Consider the following 22,780-nt stretch of genomic DNA (forward strand, 5'->3'; position numbering starts at 1 on the left):
ATTAGTTCATTGGGGCTCGACTGGTAATGAGGCTGGCTGTGAGCTGATGGGTGAGGCGGTGGATAGCTGTTGAGATATAAACTCAGCAAAAAAAGAAACGTCCTCTCACTGTCAACTGTGTTTATTTTCAGCAAACTTAACATATGTAAATATTTGTATGAACATAACAAGATTCAACAACTGAGACATAAACTGAACAAGTTCCACAGACATGTGACTAACAGAAATGGAATAATGTGTCCCTGAACAAAGGGAGGTCAAAATCAAAAGTAACAGTCAGTATCTGGTGTGGCCACCAGCTGCATTAAGTACTGCAATGCATCTCCTCCTCATGGACTGCACCAGATGTGCCAGTTCTTGCTGTGAGATGTTACCACAATCTTCCACCAAGGCACCTGCAAGTTCCCAGGCATTTCTGGGGGGAATGGCTCTAGCCCTCACCCTCCGATCCAACAGGTCCCAGACATGCTCAAAGGGATTGAGATCCGGGCTCTTCGCTGGCCATGGCAGAACACTGACATTCCTGTCTTGCAGGAAATCACGCACAGAACGAGCAGTATGGCTAGTGGCATTGTCATGTCAGGGTGAGCCTGCGGGAAGGGTACCACGTGAGGGAGGAGGATGTCTTCCCTGTAACGCACTGCGTTGAGATTGCCTGCAATGACAACAAGCTCAGTCCGATGATGCTGTGACACACTGCCCCAGACCATGACGGACCCTCCACCTCCAAATCGATCCCGCTCCAGAGTACAGGCCTCGGTGTAACGCTCATTCCTTCGACGATAAACGTGAATCCGACCATCACCCCTGGTGAGACAAAACTGTGACTCGTCAGAGAAGAGCACTTTTTGCCGGTCCTGTCTGGTCCAGCGACGATGGGTTTGTGCCCATAGGCAACGTTGTTGCTGGTGATGTCTGGTGAGGAGCTGCCTTACAACAGGCTTACAAGCCCTCAGTCCAGCCTCTCTCAGCCTATTGTGGACAGTCTGAGCACTGATGGAGGGGTTGTGCGTTCCTGGTGTAACTCGGGCAGTTGTTGCCATCCTGCACCTGTCCCGCAGTTGTGATGTTCGGATGTACCGATCCTGTGCAGGTGTTGTTACACGTGGTCTGCCACTGCGAGGACGATCAGCTGTCCGTCCTGTCTCCCTGTAGTGCTGTCTTAGGCGTCTCACAGTATGGACATGGCAATTTATTGCCCTGGCCATATCTGCAGTCCTCATGCCTCCTTGTAGCATGCCTAAGGCACGTTCACGCAGATGAGCAGGGACCCTGGGCATCTTTCATTTGTTGTTTTTCAGAAACAGTAGAAAGGCCTCTTTTTAGTGTCCTACATTTTCATAACTGTAACCTTAATTGCCTACTGTCTGTAAGCTGTTAGTGTCTTAACCGTTCCACAGGTGCATGTTCGTTAATTGTTTATGGTTCATTGAACAAGCATGGTAAACAGTGTTTAAACCCTCTACAATGAAGATCTGTGACGTTATTTGGATTTTTACGAAGTATCTTTGAAAGACAGGGTCCTGAAAAAGGGATGTTTCTTTTTTTGCTGAATTTAGTAGAGGTTTGAGGAGGTAGAGATGCCAGTGGCAGGGTGGTGGTACTGCAGGAGATTGGGTCACCTTGATAGAGACACTGTGACATCACCCACAGGTCTGTTGACTTCTCAATTTATCAGTCTTTATGGTCATTGGTCAGTCTGTGATCAAAGATTGATCATAGGTAATCAATGCCAAATAAGTAACCAATCTCCTCATTGGTCATTCACCTGACCATTTATCACTCATCTGTTTATCCACCCAGCTCCTAGTGTTTCATCTCAATCTAAACTCGGCTAACTGTTTCTCTTTAGGACAATGTTTAGAGGTTAGAAAGCAACACAATCACCAGCGTTCAAAGATGAATAAGCTCAGTGATGGCCACAAAGGATTCAGCCTTCTCTCCTCATCTCACCTCTCCTCTTCCCCACCTCCAGCAGGTATGGTACTGAATGTGTCACTCACTCTTCTGACTGTGCAGAGATAGAGACAGAGATAGTCAAGCCACAGGCTCAGCAGCTAGAGGAAATTGCTTCCATCGCACTGAAATTCGACCATTTTCCTATTTTCTCTGTCAGCCTTTCTTTAACCGCATGTCCCTCTCTACCTCCTTCACTCTCTGTTTAAGTATCTCTCTGTCAATCTAGCATGGCAGGATGGCTGGTGGGGAGAGAATGGTGTGCTGTGGTGGTGTGGCAGACCCTGGTTCAAATAGTATTGGTTTCCTTTCAAATACTTACAATATTTAATTGAGCCTGTCTGGAGTGCCAGATGGGTGGGATTTGCACTTTTGGGCCTTCTCCATTATGCCAGACGAGCTTAATCAAGCACCGTTGGAGCATTCAAAAGAAAGCATATACTATTTGAACCCAGGTCCGATAGAGCCGCCCGGAGAGAGAGGAGAGATCCTAGTGATGATTCATGTGGAGGGGGCAGGTCAGACGTCTTAAGAGCAATGTAATTTTCATTTTAGTGACTAAGACCCATTTGATTTGTAATCCCCCATCCCCCGTTGTTTTTATTACCGCTGTCATCTCCTTAATGGGCTTTCGCATGGCAGCATTGACTGTGACATCCCCAAATATGCCGCTTTACATTTTCTATGTCATCTGCAGCTCCTAATGGAGCCATTTCTGGGACACCAGCAGCACCTATCTCCTCTCCTCAAACACCCGCCTGGATCTGTCTGTGACTGTGGGAGAATAGGATTATAGTCAGGACTTGCTTTGCTGCCTCTTTAAAACCTTGCTGAATGTTCAGTAGATGAATAAGCTCAGTGATGGCCACAAAGAATTAAAAGAGCTCTTTTATCATAAAGACTAAGTTAACATACATGTTGTACTACATACACAGTTCTCCATTCAACTGTCTGTCTGTCTCAGTCAGTCAGATACTATTCAAGCTTGGCATTTGAAGCTTATAGCTTTTCCCTTGATGCTCAGGAGATTGCTGTTAAAATCCTAATGAGAGGCTGGGAGCATGGATGCATGGTGCGAGCGTGTACTATGTGTACAGATGCTAGATGAACCATTGTAAATTTGCCTGTTCTCGTCCCGGGAGAGGGAATTTAATAACAATCATATTTACATAAATAAGTGGGTGTTGCGTAACAAAATGTCAACTCACTTTGATCAGACTCCTACACACCACTACTGCTGCTTATGGGGGCTGATGTTTACATGGATATAGATCTGCTGCTCGTATATCGACAGTATCTGCACTCCCGAAGCTGCCAGACAAATTAGTGCAGCTGTATCTCTACCCCAAGATTCCTCCTCCTCTCCTCTGCTCCCCCTGCAGCCACCTGCTCCCTCCTCTGCCATTACGGGGAGATGAGGGAAATTACTTACAGAAGTAATAGGTGGGTGGTAATGAAATTGGGTCTGATTTTAATAAGCTCTTCATTTAAAAGTCAGTGTTATGAAACATTAATGAACAGGAGATGTCTCACTCTGCACGAACCTTTTCCGCACCAGTGAATTGTCTGGAGAACACAGTCACCGTATGTGTGAAGATGTGACGATAAGAGGATATGAGGGCGATGGGTGGAGCATGTGTTGCTGCACCAGATGTTCTGCATATTCGTTTCATGATCATTAGGCTGATTATATACAACTGGAGCATGTATGGTAGGCTGCATCATGTGCTGCGTGTAATATTACTGTGCCTAATGTTTTACGTATTGCTTTGTAGTGTTAATGAGTAGTGACGGGGGAAAAATGGACACAGTTTCATATCGAGATATTTATTCAGACATATTATATCATTTTGACAATATCGCAGTAGTATTTTTGCGCTAATTGGCTGTACCTGCACCAAACTCCAGTATTTCTCCATCTTTTTAAATAGGGAGCCAATTTGTTTTCAGCCATTTTATTTCCGTGACTGATCAAAACTCGTTTTCTCATGGCTCTCTCTTGTCCCTCTGTAGAAGACACATGGTGAGCAATATGTTTGGAACATCGAAACACAATCAAATCACAGCATCAAATTGCAACACATACAGAATCGTGAGAATCACAATATATATCGTATCGGCACCTAAGTATCGTGATTAATATCGTTTCGCGAGTCCCCGGGCAATTCCCAGCCCTGTAATTGATCTGACATTTAGGCAGAGGAATACTGAAAATAGGAACGGATCAGTAACATCTAAACCACACCGTCCACGTTGCGTGTGCAAGTGGTGCAAAATAAATGTACACAAACATGTTATTCAGTCATTTCAGCCACACCACTCGGGCCCGTGAACGTGCGTATTGTCTGTGTAGCCAAGCGCTAAACTAGATCTTGGTTCTAATTGAGACACTTAATGTCCAGCCTCTCCATTCTACTCATTGGTGTTCAGGAGCATCCAACCCCACGTGGGTATTTGAACGATGAACGAGGAGATATTAATCACAGATAACTAACAAAAAACTCAAAGGGCATAATTGTGATCATTTTTTGCAATAGCATAAATGAAATGTACTTATTATATGTTAGAATGTATTGGCTCAGAACGGGATTGCTAGATGCCCAGCTTTTCTAGTGTTAATAGTCGGAGTAAAGAAACATGATTTTGTAAGATGTGGATGGACAAAATCAACATGCGCATGATGGAGGATGCACTCTAGTGGCCGGTGTAGTCAGTATGTGGACACCCCTTCAAATTCGTGGTTTCGGCTATTTCAACCACACCCGTTGCTGACAGGTGTATGAAATCGAACACACAGCCATGCAATCTCCATATTCAAACATTGGCAGTAGAATGGCCTTACTGAAGAGCTCAGTGACTTTCAATGTGGCACCTTCATAGGATTCCACCTTTCCAACAAGTCAGTTCATCAAATTTCTGCCCTGCTAGAGCTGCCCCGGTCAAGTGCTGTTATTGTGAAGTTGAAACATCTAGGAGAAAAAACGGCTCAGCTGCGAAGTGGTAGGCCACACAAGCTCACAGAAAGGGACCGCCGAGTGCTGAAGCGGGTAAAAATCGTCTGTCCTCGGTTTCAACACTCACTACTGAGTTCCAAACTGCCTCTGGAAGCAACGTCAGCACAATAACTGTTTGTTCGGGAGCTTCCTGAAATGGGTTTCCTTGGCCGAGCAGCAGCACACAAGCCTAAGATCACCATGCGCAATACCAAGCGTCAGCTGGAGTGGTATAAAACTTGCCGTCACTGGACTCTGGAGCAGTGGAAACGCGTTCTCTGGAGTGATGAATCACGCTTCACCATCTGGCAGTCCGACAGACGAATCTGGATTTGGCGAATGCCAGAAGAACGCTACTTGCCCCAATGCATAGTGCCAAGTAAAGTTTGGTGGAGGAGGAATAATGGTCTGGGTCTGTTTTTCATGATTCGGGCTAGGCCTCAAAGTTCCAGTGAAGGGAAATATTAACGCTACAGCATACAATGACATTCTAGACGATTCTGTGCTTCCAACTTTGTGGCAGCAGTTTGGGAAGGCTCTTTCCTGTTTCAGCATGACAAGTCCGCTGTGCTCAAAGCGAGCTCCATACAGAAATTATTTGTTGAGATCAGTGTGGAGAAACTTGACTTGCCTGCACAGAACCCTGACCTCAACCCCATCGAACACCTTTGGGAGGAATTGGAACGGCGACTGCGAGCCAGGACTAATCACCCAACATCCGTGCCCGATCCCAACATCCCATCCGCTCTCCTCTCTGTGTCTCAGACTGATCAGACACACACATACTCCACCCTAATTCTCATTTAGGCAGCCGACAGAGAGAAGGGAAGGGAAAAGAGAGAGGGAGGGAGAGAGAGGGGGAGAGAGAGGGGGAGAGAGAGGAGAGAGAGAGAGGGAGAGAGAGAGGGAGGGAGAGAGATGGAGGGGGAGAGAGATGGAGGGGGAGAGAGAGGGAGAGGGACGGAGAGAGACGGAGAGAGACGGAGAGAGACGGAGAGAGACGGAGAGAGAGAGATTAGCCTCAGACTAGAGAATAGAGCATTTGAGCTGCAGGAAACTCGATGATGTAAAGGTGGAATAATAAAGAGTACAGACAGGAATATTGCGCACAGTAACCGGCTAGACAGGCCACTGTGACATAAAGATATTACTGCCTATTTGAATAACATTGACACCCAAAGCACCTTGAAAAATGAATGTGTAACAATACTTATCAGAAGTCATGTTGCTTGATGCTGTTTGCCATCATGTTTCTGTCATCATTTAGAGTTAATGTACTGTATCTTGTTTAATGTTTACCACATTCATTAGTGGTGAGCTTCGGCAGCATGCATTAAAATTCAGAGAGAGAGAAAAAAACACACATTGGCTCCCAGGGTGGCTGCTACTTTATACTCCAAACACAGTCCTCCTGTCTGTCCCCCAAACCATTCTAAAATGATCGTCTTTCTCTCCACTTTCGATGGGCTTGTGTCCTTAATTGCATTGCTCTTCTCTCTCTCATTACAATTGACTTTGTATTCTGTGTGGGGGTTTGTGTCCATATGCGTGTGTGTTGTACTAAAGCCATGTTTGCGTGTGTGTACGTGTCTCTTACAGGCGTGTGTGTGTTTCTGTACAGTATGTCAATGCTTGAGTGTGTGTTTCTGTACAGTATGTCAATGCTTGAGTGTGTGTGTACACTACTTCTCCTGATTGGATTATTAAGAGAGACATCCATCCTTTCAGCCCCTCCCATGGTGCTCTGGTAAAGAGCAGCGCTATCGATCCCAATACAGCTCTATTTCCTCTCTGTGTCCAAACTTATTAGAAGCTCTCCTCTCACACAGTCCTTTGATCCCTCCTTCCCTTTCTCTACTTTGTAAGCCCCGCTCTCCCCCCCCCCCCCCTTATTTTGTTCTCTCTCTACATCCTCTCCTTTCTTTCGCCTTCTTACTTTTCTTTACGGTATCTCTCTCTATTCCATTCTCCCTCTCTCCCCCTCTCGCTCTCCCCCTCTCTCTTTCTATCACTAACTCACCCCCCTCTCTCTCTGGCTCCGTGCAGGCTATCTATCCTAGCCCAGAGGAGGGCTGGCAGATCTACAGTTCAGCTCAGGATGCAGATGGGAAGTGTATCTGTACAGTGGTGGCCCCGGCCCAGAACATGTGTAACCGAGACCCACGCAGTCGGCAGCTCCGACAGCTCATGGAGAAGGTAACAGCCATCAACAACACACACACTCACACATTTTGTTTCCCACGTCTGGTTCAATCACACACGCACACACACAACGCAGGCATAGAAACGAATCCACACCCTGGCCTCTTCTGTAGTAAACCAATTAGACTCTTAGCAATGAACAGTCCCATTATGACAGTCCCATTATGACAGTCCCATTATGACAGTCACACTATGACAGTCACACTCACTCTATCCCACTGAGATTTGATCAGTCAGGCATGCAAACATTGTGTGTCAGAATACTTAGTTCGTTAGTCAAAACGATTGCAGTAGCTTTAGAAAAAAAGGTACCCATGAAGATTGGATTCATTGAGCCTTCACCTTGTAGCATTGTTCCAATTGGATCCATTAGGCTGAAAAACAAAGTCAAGAAAAAGCAGTGAGGAAAAAGAATATAAACCAGATCAGTAAATGGAGCAGCCAGCCTACTGCTGCACTCGAACTGTTCACACACAATGTCAGTTTAAATAAACAGTCAAACACACCAGCTCTCTACACTCATACACTCTCTACACCATCTCTCTACACTCATACACTACAGCACAGCAGCCATATGAAATAGAATGCCTCCAAAAAATGCCTCATTCATGCACTCATTCACACACATCTGTTTTTGTGCCTGCCTCTAACAAAGCTGTGTGTGGAACACATATCCTCAAACATGTAGAGAGATGCTGGAATAGCTTGGCAGCGGCCTCAGAGCACTGAATATGCAAATGCAATCTCCAACCACTCTCTGCACCCCACACACATACATGCACATACACACACACCCAGGTTTGGGGAGAGGGACGCTGAATTCCAAACTCCATAGACTCTCCTGTAAGTCTGAAATTATTGCATAGGTTTAAGCCACCCCAGCAAATCAGAAGCCAAGGTGAATCACAAGGTGTAACCTAACCGATCCTTTCAGGTCTAGAGAAGAGCCTAGTGGTTAGGTAGGGTATTATGAGAGAGAGAGAGATGCCGAGAGCGCGTCAGTCGGCATGTATATCTAACCCCAACTCTCCACCTCCTTCCAGAGGTTTCAGCGGTTGTGTTGTGGCTAATAATTTGGCTTGCCGAGACTCTTGTCCAGGCCTTTTTCCCCAGCAGGGCACTCTGCTCTAACTTCTCATAGACACATCTCCAGCTCTACTGTACATACTAGACCACTGGAGCCTGGCAGGAGACTGTATTGAGTTAGGATTGGTGAGGGGAGTCTGTGGGTGGTAAAAAGATAGAGGCGGAGGGAGTGAGAGAGAGAGAGATATAGGAAGGCCGACATTGATAGGGTGCTGAGAGGAGAGCTGAGGTAAATATAGATGCTGAATGGGCTGTGGAAGCCTCAGTGTATCAATGAGACACCTGCATTCTCTGATCTCATTCACACTGATAGCAATCTTTTCCCCTTCCGTTCACGCTGTGTGTCTCCTCCGCTCAGGTTTTTGACTGACACACACACACACACATTTGTGCCCACACACACACACACTTTTTTGACGAATGCACAAATGTGTTTGTGGGCATGGTGTGTGTGAGCTTGTAAGACAGCAGCTGTGAAGGACTACCACTCCGGTCTAATAAAGGCCAGACTAATGAGGACACCTGGGATCAGTGGTTCTGTCTCTGAGCCGCCCACCCAGCATACCATAGAGCCTAGCGGAGGAGGAGGAGGTGGGCTGAATGGAGCCACTCTGTCATCCGATATAACATCCTCTTTTAAAACGCACTAGACCTGATCCTCACCTCAGACAGCCAAGGATATGCTAACAATGTACCGTACAAAGTTCAATTCTATCCAGAGATTGTAAAATGATATAATATCTAGCATCATTTGTAAAGGTGTACAAATTCCATACCCATGGTCATGGTTAGGGCTGTTGCGGTGATCATATTACCACCACACCGACAGTCAAAGTCAATTGGAATGAGAGAGAGAAGAGCAATGCAATTAGGACACAAGCCCATCGAAAGTGGAGAGAAAGACGATCAGATTAGAATGATCTTGCTCTCGCTCTCGCTCTCTCTGAATTTTAATGCATGCTGCCAAAGCTCACCACTAATGCATGTGGTAAACATTAAACAAGATACAGTACATTAACTCTAAATGATGACAGAAACATGATGGCAAACAGCAACAAGCAACATGACTTCTGATAAGTATTGTTACACATTCATTTTAAGGTGCTTTGGGTGTCAATGTTATTCAAATAGGCTAAGGTGTATGTAAACTTCCGACTTCAACTGTATGGGAACTCCTTCAAGACTGCTGGAAAAGCATTCCTGGTGATGCTGGTTGAGAGAATGCCAAGAGTGTGCAAAACTGTCATCTGTCAAGTGGCTACTTTAAAGAATCTAAAATCAAAAATGTTTTCATTTGTTTATCACTTTTTTGGTTACAGCATGATTCCATATGTGTTATTTCATAGTTTTGATGTCTTCACTATTATTCAACAATGTAGAAAATAGTAAAAATAACGAAAAAGCCTTGAATGAGTAGGTGTGTCCAAACTTTTGACTGGTACTGTATATATTTACAAAGAAAATATATGGGGGATTGGAAATGATGCAAACAATTACATTTATGGAAGCCACAATCTATCTGCAATAAAAAAGCTGGTCTACCCCCTAATAGTACCCAACTCACTAACTTGACCATTAGGTCCTAATGACCTGGTACTCAGGGCTCTAATGACCATCGGGTCCTAATGACCTGGTACTCAGGGCTCTAATGACCATCGGGTCCTAATGACCTGGTACTCAGGGCTCTAACGACCATCGGGTCCTAATGACCTGGTTCTCAGGGCTCTAACAACCATCGGGTCCTAATGACCTGGTACTCAGGGCTCTAACGACCATCGGGTCCTAATGACCTGGTATTCAGGGCTCTAACGACCATCGGGTCCTAATGACCTGGTATTCAGGGCTCTAACGACCATCCGGTCCTAATGACCTGGTATTCAGGGCTCTAACGACCATCAGGTCCTAATGACCTGGTACTCAGGGCTCTAACGACCATCAGGTCCTAATGACCTGGTACTCAGGGCTCTATTGTCCCTCTAACGGTTAGAGTCTAACCACTCTGACAGCAATGCAAATGCAGTCAAAAATCACATCCAACACTAATCATCAAAACAGTGTCATGCTTTTAAAACTCACCTCACTGTGATGATCAGTTTGAAGAAAGAAGTTCAACAGCAGGTTGAAACTGAGTGGAAAACATGCTCATTGTGGATGTTGTTTCAAAGCCTAACACATCAAAATGGACATTCTAAGGTGTTGATTCATTCAAAAGGACCATACTATTAGAGCTTGTGAATACCATAGGCCTATATATGAGCCCAAGCCCCCCCCCCCCCCCCCAAAAAAAAAACGGAATTAAATTAACGATTGTGCCGCTATACTCCAAAATTCACAAAATTCTAATAATCGTCTTTGAGTTTGGACTGTAGTATTATGCATACTGGATGGTTTGGTTACCTTATGTTACGCTCCAAAATGTCTATCCATTAATCTGGGAGAGAACGTATAGGCCTAGGCGATGCTATTGGTTAATTGATTGTGCAGGGTGGCTTCCAGAGTTAGCCTACAATTATAGTGAATTTGATTTGATTTTGAATAGCCTAGTAAGAGGGCATTTTTTATATTTTCACAATTAATAGGCTGACATTACTTTTTAGCTAGAGAATATCTCACCACGGTGCGTCTCCATCTCCTCCTCTTTCTCCTTCATTCCTTCTATATGCAATCCTGTGTGAAAGCAGAGTTTTGATGGTTGCCACTAAAAAGAGGAGAATGAAAATGTGATGAGAGAACAGAGCGTGCAGCCTGAGGCAAAGAACAAAGCTTAAGTTCTTTTTGCAACTTTCTCAAATCATCAATAGCCTGTAGTCGCATCATGCAGCCCATATTTGTTTTGATTTAAGACATTCTAAGGTTTGTATCATTCACAACTAAAGTTGCCAAATAACTCTAAATCAAGCATATAAATCTACTGTAGCAAATTATAATTTTTACGCTCAACAGCCACTTCATATGCCCACTCTCTCCTGGATGGGAAAAATATCCTTTCTATTTTATTCAGCTAAGTTCAATTATATTCTTCATACTATAAAATCATATAATATAAAATAATGACATACGACTTATAAGCATATCTTGTCTGCTAAATGAACTAGCCTGTGTCATGGGCGCACAGCAAGATAACATACAGTAGGCCAACTCATTTTCAGTTCTTCTGAAATACATTTTCTTCATATCATGTTTCTTTAGACCTGACTAAAATAAGAATGGATTTATTGTGATGGTGTAGATTCATTGTATTTATTAGACTTTTATGTTCCAAAGGCGCGCATCAGGCATGTATGCAGCTTGTATGTGTAGATTCCTGGAGACGTTAAACACTTATGTTAATTAACTGTCAATTATCGCGAGCCCTAGGCCCAGCCCGAGTCATGGTGTTCGCAGGTGACAGACAGACAGACATTTAAACAGCTTTTATCACCTCCCTCAATGTGATAAGGAAGAGATATGGAGCAGCATGACTCACTGTGCTGGACCGCCAGACAGCAGAAGCAGATTGGACTAGAATATGTATCTAAACCAGCCAGGAGAAGGTATATGGAACTAGCTAGCAGTCTGTGGTTAGCGTTAGCTAATGTTGTGTTACCTCAAGGCCTCTCTGGGGATGGAGATACCTGTCTGTCACACCTGCCAGGACACAGTGTGCCTACAGACAGTCACACACAACCGGAGGCTTCATAACACACTACATGACCAAAAGTATGTGAACACCTGCTCATCGAATATCTCATTCCAAAATCATGGGCATTAAAATGGAGTTGGTCTCCCTTTTGCTGCTATAACAGCCTCCGCCATTATGGGAAGGCTTTCCAATGGATGTTGGAACATTGTTGCAGGGACTTGCTTCCATTCAACCACAAGAGCATTAGTGAGGTCGGGCACTGATGTTGGGCGATTAGGCCTGACTCGCAGTCGGCATTCCAATTCATCCCAATGGTGTTCGAGGGGGTTGAGGTCAGGGCTCTGTGCAGGCCAGTCAAGTTCTTCCACACCGATCTCGACAAACCGTTTCTTTATGAACCTCGCTTTATGCACGGGGGCATTGTCATGCTGAAACAGGAAAGGGTCTTCCCCAAACTGTTGCCACAATGTTGGAAGCACAAAATCGTCTAGATTCTAGAATGTCATTGTATGTTCTAGCATTAAGATTTCCCTTCACTGGAACCAAGGGGCCTAGCTACCATGAAACGCTACCATGAAAAAAAGCCCCAGATCATTATCCCTCCTCCACCAAATGTTACAGTTGGTGGTATGCATTGGGGCAGGTAGCATTCGCCTGGCATCCGCCAAACCCAGATTTGTCCGTCGGACTGCCTGATGGTGAAGCGTGATTCATCACTCCAGAGAACAGGTGATCTTAGGCTTGTGTGGGGCTGCTCGGCCATGGAAACCCATTTCATGAAGCCCCCTGACGAACAGTTCTTGTGCTGATGTTGCTCCCAGAGGCAGTTTGGAACTCGGTAGTGAGTGTTGCAACCGAGGAAAGATAATTTTTACTCTCCTAGACGTTTCCACTTCACAATAACAGCACTTACAGTTGACCGGGGCAGCGCTAGCAGGACAGAAATTTGACGAGCTGACTTGTTGAAAAGGTGGCATCCTATGACGGTGCCATGTCACTGAGCTCTTCAGTAAGGCCATTCCACTGCCAATGTTTGTCTATGGAGATTGCATGGCTCTGTGCTCAGGTGTGACTGAAATAACCGAATCCACTAATCATACTTTTGTATATAGTGTAATTCATGTACAGTACATACTTTAATACACACATTGAATGAACTACAAACTCTATAATTATTCATGTACATAAATGAATACACAAATGAATATTTCATTCTGTTAAAACTTCTTCGGGATCCGTGTCCCTTCCACGGGACGGTTGAGCTAACGTAGGCTAATGCGATTAGCATGAGGTAAGTATTCTGTTAATTAGTTACATAAGGTTTGGCCAGTTGAACCCTGGCCACTATGTGTGTGGGTGTAGTGTGTGGGTGGAATAGAGCAGTAGCAGAGTGTATAGTGAGTGGGTGGTTCCAGTGGGTGGGCTGGACAGCTGGTGGTGAGAGGAGGAAGACACAACTAACTTCTGATAAGAGGAAGTGAAGGCAAAGTGCTGTTGGGAGTACGGCACAGCACACTCATTTTAATAAAAAGGAAAACACAGGCCACTGAATAAACATGTCACTTTGTGTGTGTCTGACTGCGTGTCTGTCTGTGAGTCTGTGTGTCTGACTCGAGCCCCGTTTATACATGGTGCCAACTTGGGTCCGTCCTGATCTTGTCTACATACATTTCTGGACATGTGGGCACAATCAGTATCTACACATGGTATTATAATGTGTCTGTTATCCGTCTGAATTGTCACAAGAGTTCCTGGTCCCTTCATTTATGCAAATGATTTCACAGCTATTCCTTCAAAATAACATTTATTTATTGTAAGACACATATTGATGTAGTCAGTCAATGGTGCCACCTCAGTGATTTTAGAGGGAGGAATAATGACGACTTAAATGGTTTCTGTGTACAGATCTGTCTACACTAGTAAGATATCCAGTCACAATGTGTGTCTGACTACCTCTGGAGTTGGGCAGGATGATCTGTGTCTTTTGAGTGTCTACACCCGTCAAAAAATGTGGACACAATCAGAATTTGGACAAGATCCGGACAAAGGACTCAAGTTAGAACCAGGTATAAACGGGGCTTCTGTATCTATCTGTCTGTTTGTGCGTCTAACAGCATGTGTGTGTTTGACTGACAGGTCCAGAACATCACCCAGTCCATGGAGTTGCTGGACCTGCGGACCAACAGGGACCTTCAGTATGTGAGGAACACAGAGAGCCTGATGAAGGCTGTAGACGTCAAGCTGAAGACTGCCTCAGACAACCCCCGAAGCCTCAACCCCAAGAGCTTACAGGTAACGCGTGCATGTGTCCATTCATCTGTACTGAAAATCAATCACACAGGTTTCTACGTGAAGCATATTTCTAAACTATGTATGTGAACTTTCTGATAAGAACTTTCTATAGGAACATCCTGGACTCTAGCACAGGCTTTATAACGTATACTTACTACAGCTTCCTCTACATCACAACACATAAAGACACACTAACACTCACATAGCTTATCTTCATCTGCTATTTCAGTGTAATTGAGTCATGTACAGGAGGCAATTTGAGCACAATCTCTCCTGCATTATTAAAACCCCACGACCAAGCGCAAGTGTCTCTCTCTCTCAGTTAACAGCCATATATATTCACATTTATCTATTCCTTATCTTCCTACAAGCGGAATCTCAGGCTCCATTATCAGACAGTGTTTCTGTCTTGCTGTCAGCTGGTCCTTTTCACGTGTTTCTTACACTCTGCGGATATTAGATGGACCGTATAATGGTTTGATTAAAAGATGCTCTGATAAATTCTTAATGCGTAAACTTGATTTACTGCTGGGACTCTGCACGGCAACAGGGATGGGCCTGGGGATTGGCCCTGTGGTGTTTCTCTCTCAACACGTTTTATTATTAAAGTCACTGCAATGTTTACGAACCCCCCCCCCCCCCCCCCATTCATCAATATATCTTAATATCACTAGCATATGCCAAGTCATGCAAATTCAAATAGCTTTCCAAATGTGAATAAATACTCATTCACAATCCAATGGGTCCAGAAGAACCGCGTAAGTCTAAAAGCTGCATTTGACTTTCTGTGAGACAGCCTGACGAATGTGTGGCGCTCAACGTCGCCGAGGGCACGGGAGATTAACGAGAGGGAATTTTTGCGGGGCGAACGGGGGGAAATGAGATTTATAATGTGGCGCTGTGGGGCTGAGAGCTGCTCCGTCACCAGATTTACGATAAACCTTAACCAGGAGAAAACAGCCCCCTATGTGGTGGACTAGTTTTATTGATGTGCCTGCTGCTCCTAACAGCCTCACAGCACAGGACTGCATTGATGTACCTTAGCAGGCTACCTCAGGCTACCTTTCCTCTCCTGCTGCCCCTTCATCAATACACCACTGGCCTATGAGAAATCAGCCCCACCACCTCCCTGACAGCAGATCAGTCATAGATGTGGAGCTGAGGCTAGGATAGGATAGATGACCTAGGTCCCCGGATGAGGAAGAATGCATTGGAGAATGAAACAATAGAGTCCAGGATCAACAGTGTGCATGAAAACACATTTGGGGATTTGTCATGAGAACGGCAACTAGTTCTGACATTGGAATGCAGTCAGTTACCATCACACACACACACATCTGCCCTTCTGTTTGCTATGTGTGTGGCTCCTCTCTCTCACTCCTCTTCCTACTGTTTTTCCTCTTTCTGAATCTAATCTTCCTCTTTGTCACCCCTCTCTCCCTCTCTCCATCCAACCCGCAGGAGTTGAAGGACAAGGTGACCCAGCTGCTCCCCCTACTGCCGGTGTTGGAGCAGTACAAGACGGACGCCCGTCAGATCAGCCGGGTGAGGGAGGAGGTGAGGAACCTGTCGCTGGTGCTCATGGCCATCCAGGAGGAGATGGGAGCCTACGACTACGAGGAGCTGAGACACAGGGTCCTGCTGCTGGAGACCAGGCTCCACTCCTGCATGCAGAAACTGGGTGAGGAGAGTGGAGGGTGGAGGGGGGGGGTGGTGTCTGTGGAGATCCATAAATATCCATAAAGGTGAAGATCCAGGATGACATTATACTTATAGAAAGATGCTGACATCCCAACAGCATTGAATGTCATCTGGCTTGTCATGGACTACTCTACTATGACTGGTTAGAGGTAGTCTTTGTGTACATAATAATGTGAGGGCTATTCACATTGACTAGGCAATGTAAGAAAAACCTAATACAGATCATTTGGAATATTATCATACTAAATGTATTTGTTCACAACCTGAGATGCTGTTGGATTTAGAATAAAGGACTTACTGTTTTTCTCAATGAATAGTCAAGCAGTGCTCTCTGAAAACACTTGTAAAAACCAGAGTTCATAGGATGCCACCTTTCCACCAGAGTACTATCACTAAGAGTAATGTGAAATGTAGCTACAGTAGCTGAGACGCAGGCTATTAATGGTCAACATTCTAGTGATGCAGGTTCAGTGTTAAGCTGGATAAATGATCCAGTAATGGCCTAGAGATGCCCGGATAAATGATCCAGTAATGGCCTAGAGATGCCTGGATAAATGATCCAGTAATGACCTAGAGATGCCCGGATAAATGATCCAGTAATGGCCTAGAGATGCCTGGATAAATGATCCAGTAATGGCCTAGAGATGCCTGGATAAATGATCCAGTAATGGCCTAGAGATGCCCGGATAAATGATCCAGTAATGGCCTAGAGATGCCCGGATAAATGATCCAGTAATGACCTAGAGATGCCCGGATAAATGATCCAGTAATGACCTAGAGATGCCTGGATAAATGATCCAGTAATGACCTAGAGATGCCTGGATAAATGATCCAGTAATGGCCTAGAGATGCCCGGATAAATTATCCAGTAATGACCTAGAGATGCCCGGATAAATTATCCAGTAATGACCTAGAGATGCCTGGATAAATGATCCAGTAATGACCTAGAGATGCCCGGATAAATGATCCAGTAATGACCTAGAGATGCCCAGAAAAATGATCCAGTAATGACCTAGAGATGCCCGGATAAATGATCCAGTAATGACCTAGAGATGCCTGGATAAATGATCCAGTAATGGCCTAGAGATGCCTGGATAAATGATCCAGTAATGACCTAGAGATGCCTGGATAAATGATCCAGTAATGACCTAGAGATGCCTGGATAAATGATCCAGTAATGACCTAGAGATGCCTGGATAAATGATCCAGTAATGACCTAGAGATGCCCGGATAAATGATCCAGTAATGACCTAAAGATGCCCAGATAAATGATCCAGTAATGACCTAGAGATGCCTGGATAAATGATCCAGTAATGACCTAGAGATGCCTGGATAAATGATCCAGTAATGACCTAGAGATGCCCGGATAAATGAACCAGTAATGACCTAGAGATGCCCGGATAAATGATCCAGTAATGACCTAGAGATGCCCAGATAAATGATCCAGTAATGACCTAGAGATGCCCAGATAAATGATCATTCTCATGTAATATGTGGAGCTAAACTGATGATTTAACAGAAAAAGGGATTGCAGCTGAAATGTTTCCTTTAGCTGTTTAATATTTCACGATATTCTGTGTGTGTGGGTGTGTGTGGGTGTGTGTGCGTATCGCAGGCTGTGGGAAATTGACCGGCGTCAGTAACCCCATCACCATCCGTGCGTCAGGGTCAAGATTCGGCTCCTGGATGACTGACACCATGATCCCTAGTTCAGACAACCGGGTACGTTTTCCACATGAACGCATGCACGAACACACACGTTGGTTTTACTACCCTTGTGGGGATCAAATTCCTATTTACTCTAACTCCTAACCCCAACCCTTAACCGAACCTTAACCCTTACCTTAACCCCCAACCCAAACTCTATAACTAAACCTAACACTAATTATAACCCTAAACCTAATCCTTAAACCTAAAAAAGCCCTTTTCCTTCTGGGGACTGGCAAAATGTCCCCACTCAGAATTGTCCTTGTTTTACTATCCTTGTGAGGTCTTCTGGTCACCAGAAGGATAGTATAAACCAAACCACGCACACACACACTGACCCCTGACCCCCAAAACAGAGTGTATCACATGGCTTAGACTACAGCTCCACAGGACCCTCACAGGGGGGTTGTATGCTGTAATGCTACTTTGGTGACATACTATTTTGCCTACAGTCTGTCAGACTCCTGAGTCACTGAGAGCTGAGTCACTGATGGATGTCAGCCCTCCCTCCTCTCTCTCTCCCTCCCTCCCTCCCTCACTCCTGTCCCATCCCGTCACAGCCACAGTACGCCTGCTGATGAATCATTCTGTCGTGGGGGAAGAAATGAACGAGTTGTTTAAGCAGAAGTTTCTCCAATCCCCTGGGTAATTACCAGCAGTGTGACTGCCAGCCGAGCAGCAGAGACTGAGACAAGGACGTGAGCTTGGACATAGATGATATAGTAATGGGTTTTCCTAATTGGAGATGACATGTGGTTGCACGTTAACAAGACCCTCTGGTGTGGAGAGGAGAGAGGAGAGGAGATGAGATACAGGGGAAGAGGAGAGGGAGGACAGGGGGTATAGGAAGGGAAGAGGAGAGGGGCGGGATGGTAGAAGGGAAGAGGAGAGGGAGAGAAGGGGATATGTGGAGGGGGAGAGGAATGGAGGGTAGAAGAAATGAGGGAAGAGAGAGATGAGGGGAGGAGATGATAGATGTTTCGTTCAGTGGGGGAAAAATTAAGATGGCCTTTCTCATCTTAACACTGTCATCATGTCCCAGACTAAATAGATGTGTTGTAGGTCCTTGTCTCCCCCATGCAGACTACTGTGTTTAATGATCACGTTGCTCACTGACATCACGTTAGAATTCATATCGGTCACTGATCCTATAGCCCACATACATCCAAGGAGTATCACATTAACACCCATATCTATCACTGTGATCACATTTTGGAGCCGAAATGTCATTGGCTCCTGAGAGTGAAATGTAATTTGCTCCATACTGCCTCCCAAATGCTACATGACAAAAAACCTCTCTCTCAGACATGCCTGTCTGCCTGTGCGTGTCCCAACTAGGGCTCAAGCAAAGCGCCTCCATGCTCTAGGGACTCGTTTAACAGTGAAAACGGGAAATAATACTTAATGCTCCATAATCTTCCCTCCTCCATAATTCAGCTGCTATTCCAGCACCACCCCGGCTCCTGTCCTCCCTCCCTCTGGGGATCAGTCTGAAAACTAGTGGATAGGACCTAAATCCTTGCCTGATACATTAAGAGCAAAAAGTACATATGTGAGCTGACTGTGGTTTAATTGAATCAATTAATACTGGAGAGGCCAGGGGATGAGTGGCGATTGGGTCATGGAGGGAGCAGATCTGTCAATGTCCTGATCCAGTCATTCTCAGTAGAGAGAGAAAAGAGGGAAAGAGACGCTAACAGGATTGATTTTCTGTAAGTGTGGACTGGAAAAGGGCAGAGAGCAGAGAGCAGTGTGGCTGGCTGGGCGGACTGCAGAGCAGAGAATACAGACAACTTCTTCACTCCCACACACACACACAGTCTTGTACAGCTAACCTTGTGGGGACACACAATTCAGTCCCATTCAGAATCCTGTTTTCCCTAACCCTGACCGTACTCTTACCCTTCCCTAACCTTAATCCTAACCTTAACCCAAAAACCTAACCCTAGCTCCTTAACCCAAAAACCTAACCCTAGCTCCTTAACCCTAAAACTAACCCTAGCTCCTAATCCTAAAACTAACCCTAGCTCCTAACCCTAATAACTAACCCTAGCTCCTAACCCTAAAACTAACCCTAGCCCCTAACCCTAGCTCCTAACCCTAACCTTTAACGTAATTCTAAGCCTAACACTAAATTCTAAACTTAACCCTAAACCTCCTAGAAATAACATTTGACCTTGTGGGGACCGAAAAAATGTCCCTAGTTGGTCAAATTTTTGTTTGTTTACTATTCTTGTGAGGACTACTGAATAGTTAAACATGTCCACACACACACACACACACACACACACACACACACACACACACACACACACACACACACACACACACACACACAGGAGATCAATAGCACTGTACGCACTGCACGTACACCACACAAACACACTCACGCGTACATGTGCACACACCTACACACGCTCGTATGAACACACACACACTTAGCTCAGGGCACCACCGTAGGCAGGTTATCCAGGAAGAAAGACCATACTGAACCACACCTGAAGATCAGACTCCTCTGATGTAATGGAGCACGACATTATCACTGTTTACTTTCTCTCTCACACTCACACTCACTTACTCTCTCTCACACTCACTTACTCTCTCTCACGCTCTCACTCTCTCTCTCTAGGTGTGGTCCATGGACGGCTACTTTAAAGGTCGTCGTGTCCTGGAGTACCGCACCCTAAACGACTTCATGAAAGGCCAGAACTTCGTTCAGCACCTGCTGCCCCACCCCTGGGCGGGGACCGGCCACGTGGTCTACAACGGCTCCCTGTACTACAACAAGTACCAGAGCAACATCATCATCAAGTACCACTTCAGGTCCCGCAGTGTTCTGGTGCAGCGCAGTCTCAGTGGGGCCGGCTACAACAACACCTTCCCCTACTCCTGGGGAGGCTCCTCAGACATCGACCTGATGGCAGACGAGAACGGCCTGTGGGCCGTCTACACCACCATCCCAAACGCAGGCAACATCGTCATCAGCCGCCTGGAGCCACAGAGCCTGGAGGTGCTGCAGACGTGGGACACAGGGTTCCCCAAGCGCAGCGCCGGAGAGTCTTTCATGATCTGTAGCACGCTGTACGTCACCAACTCCCACCTGGCCGGGGCTAAGATCTACTTCGCCTACTACACCAACTCCTCTAGCTACGAGTACACAGACATCCCCTTCCATAACCAGTACTCCCACATCTCCATGATGGACTATAACCCCAGAGAGAGGGTGCTGTACACCTGGAACAATGGACACCAGGTGCTCTACAACGTCACTCTGTTCCAGGTCATTAAGACCGCTGGGGACTAGAGACACCAGGGGTGTCTGGTGTCACTTTACATCGGAGGACGGGCCTATTGTAATGGTCGGAATGGAATGAATGGAATGATATCAAACAAGCATTCCATTGATTCCATTCCAGTCATTTCTATGAGCCGTCCTGCGTTCACAAGCCTCCAGAGACACCCAGAGCTAGCCTGGTCTCGGGTCTGTTGTGCTGTCTTGACAACTCCTAGTGTGACATTGACCATATGTGTTGGAAAGATAGCACAGATCTGGGATCAGGCTAACACAGAGGCAGAGTCAGACCGAACACACAACAAAACTATAATGCTGTTATGGAGGGGGGGGGGGGGGGGATGGGCAGGCAGACAGATGGACGGAAGGAGGCTTGGACTTTTTTAAAGCATTTCAATCTTCTTCATAGACTGCTGTTATTCATTCAGAAAAAAATCCACTCCGACAGCAAGGTCAGTAAATATATATAGACTGGGCGAGACTTTCTGATTTTCTTTTCTGTGATGAGTAAGCATGGTTCTTTTTATTTGTGATGAGAAATAAATATCAACCTTTACCATTTAAAACTTTGTCCTTTATTGTGGCTCCCGCCTCTTGAGGAGAGTACGTCCACCATTATTCTCTGAAATAGCTTTTTTTTGGTTTGATTTTCATTATGAAAGCTCCATTTCCTTCAATAATCCTCCTAACGGGACAGAAGAAACAACACTCCAAATAACATGTCCATCTTGAGCTCTCACTACCTGAAGACCTCAACGTTTGAGCTACAGCCACAATGGTGTTGTTTCCAAGGTGATCTGCCTGTGAAAGAACAAGTGGTCATAAACAGTATGGATGAAAAGGATAGAGGTGTGAAGGGATTGGAGAGTGTGGGAGCGAGAGAGAGACATGAAAATGGTAACGATAAATGTGACAACATTAGCATTGAGGCAGAGAACTGAGCCCCCAGGCAACACTGACGCCAACTGTTGCTGTTTGCGTTTGGCTCTCTCCATCTCTTTAAAAGTGCATAGCTCTTCACCAGCCCCCGCTGCACTACAATAGACAAACAGAGTGCACACTCAGTATGACACCACCTGCATAAACAGTGACCTTTTCACTGTGTTCCTGTTTATTCAATGACACATAAAACAAAACTACCAAACAAAATAATCTAAAAACCCCTTTGGCATTTCAGGTTTATCTCTGAAAGGCAGAGGAGTTTGGATAGAGACAATTTTCCTTTCATTTTATTCATTTATACAGGTTGAGACGAGATCAGATCTTTTTTTAGAAGAGACCCAGGAGAATAAAACGGGAGGATGAGGTGGTGAGGGGTAGCCCTGGGTTACCATGGTGATCTGATTCTCTGGAGGTGACCTTTCTATCGGTCAGTCTTCATGCTGTCCCGGACCCTGATGAGTTCACAGACAGAGCAAGGCTGACATTTCACTAGCAGAAGGACGTGTGGGAATGCAGGACAATACGAAAACTCAGATGATGAACACAAAACAAGGACATGTCTCAATAGCTTTCCTTTGAGACTTCACGTAGACACAAATCAATCTAATTCAGCATGGAGGATAACACAGGCCGAATCTCCCACAGAGTACTGGTCTCTTAGAATAATTCATGTAAAGAAAGAAAAAAGCTTTTATTACGGTATGGTTACTCCCAGCTGCGCTTGAAATGGCACACTGTTCCCTATAAAAGTGCACCCCATAGAGCTCTGGTCCAAAGTAGTGTACTTTATAGGCAATAGGGTGCCATTGACGGACAGTCCACTAAGAGAGGCCGTGTTTCATGACGAGGTCTAATTGTTCATCCATTTGAGTTGAGTGGAGAGGAAGGACACGTACAGCTGTGATGAAACGGAGGAAATAATCGTGCGTGAAATGAGTTTGGGATCTAAACAGTTGCCCATTTTAAATATGCATACACACACTCATA

General features: G+C 45.3%; 1 protein-coding gene across 3 annotated transcripts in view; it reads left to right on the forward strand.

The window, feature by feature from the left end:
* The window catches only part of LOC139577338 (noelin-2-like), a 69,616-nt gene extending 48,199 nt beyond the window's left edge, over positions 1 to 21,417 (forward strand). For 2 of the 3 annotated variants that reach the window (XM_071404395.1, XM_071404377.1), the window contains exons 2-6: positions 6,996 to 7,145; positions 13,996 to 14,151; positions 15,613 to 15,832; positions 17,468 to 17,574; positions 20,189 to 21,417. In XM_071404395.1, the coding sequence (XP_071260496.1) occupies positions 6,996 to 7,145; positions 13,996 to 14,151; positions 15,613 to 15,832; positions 17,468 to 17,574; positions 20,189 to 20,863 (1,308 nt within the window). In that variant the 3' untranslated portion in view covers positions 20,864 to 21,417. Of the gene's footprint in view, positions 1 to 1,852; positions 1,979 to 6,995; positions 7,146 to 13,995; positions 14,152 to 15,612; positions 15,833 to 17,467; positions 17,575 to 20,188 lie in introns of all 3 variants that reach the window. The other variant, XM_071404386.1, reaches the window with a different exon arrangement.
* The last annotated feature ends 1,363 nt before the right edge of the window (positions 21,418 to 22,780 follow it).

The sequence above is a fragment of the Salvelinus alpinus genome, chromosome 1 (assembly GCF_045679555.1).
Source record: "Salvelinus alpinus chromosome 1, SLU_Salpinus.1, whole genome shotgun sequence".
NCBI lineage: Eukaryota > Metazoa > Chordata > Actinopteri > Salmoniformes > Salmonidae > Salvelinus > Salvelinus alpinus.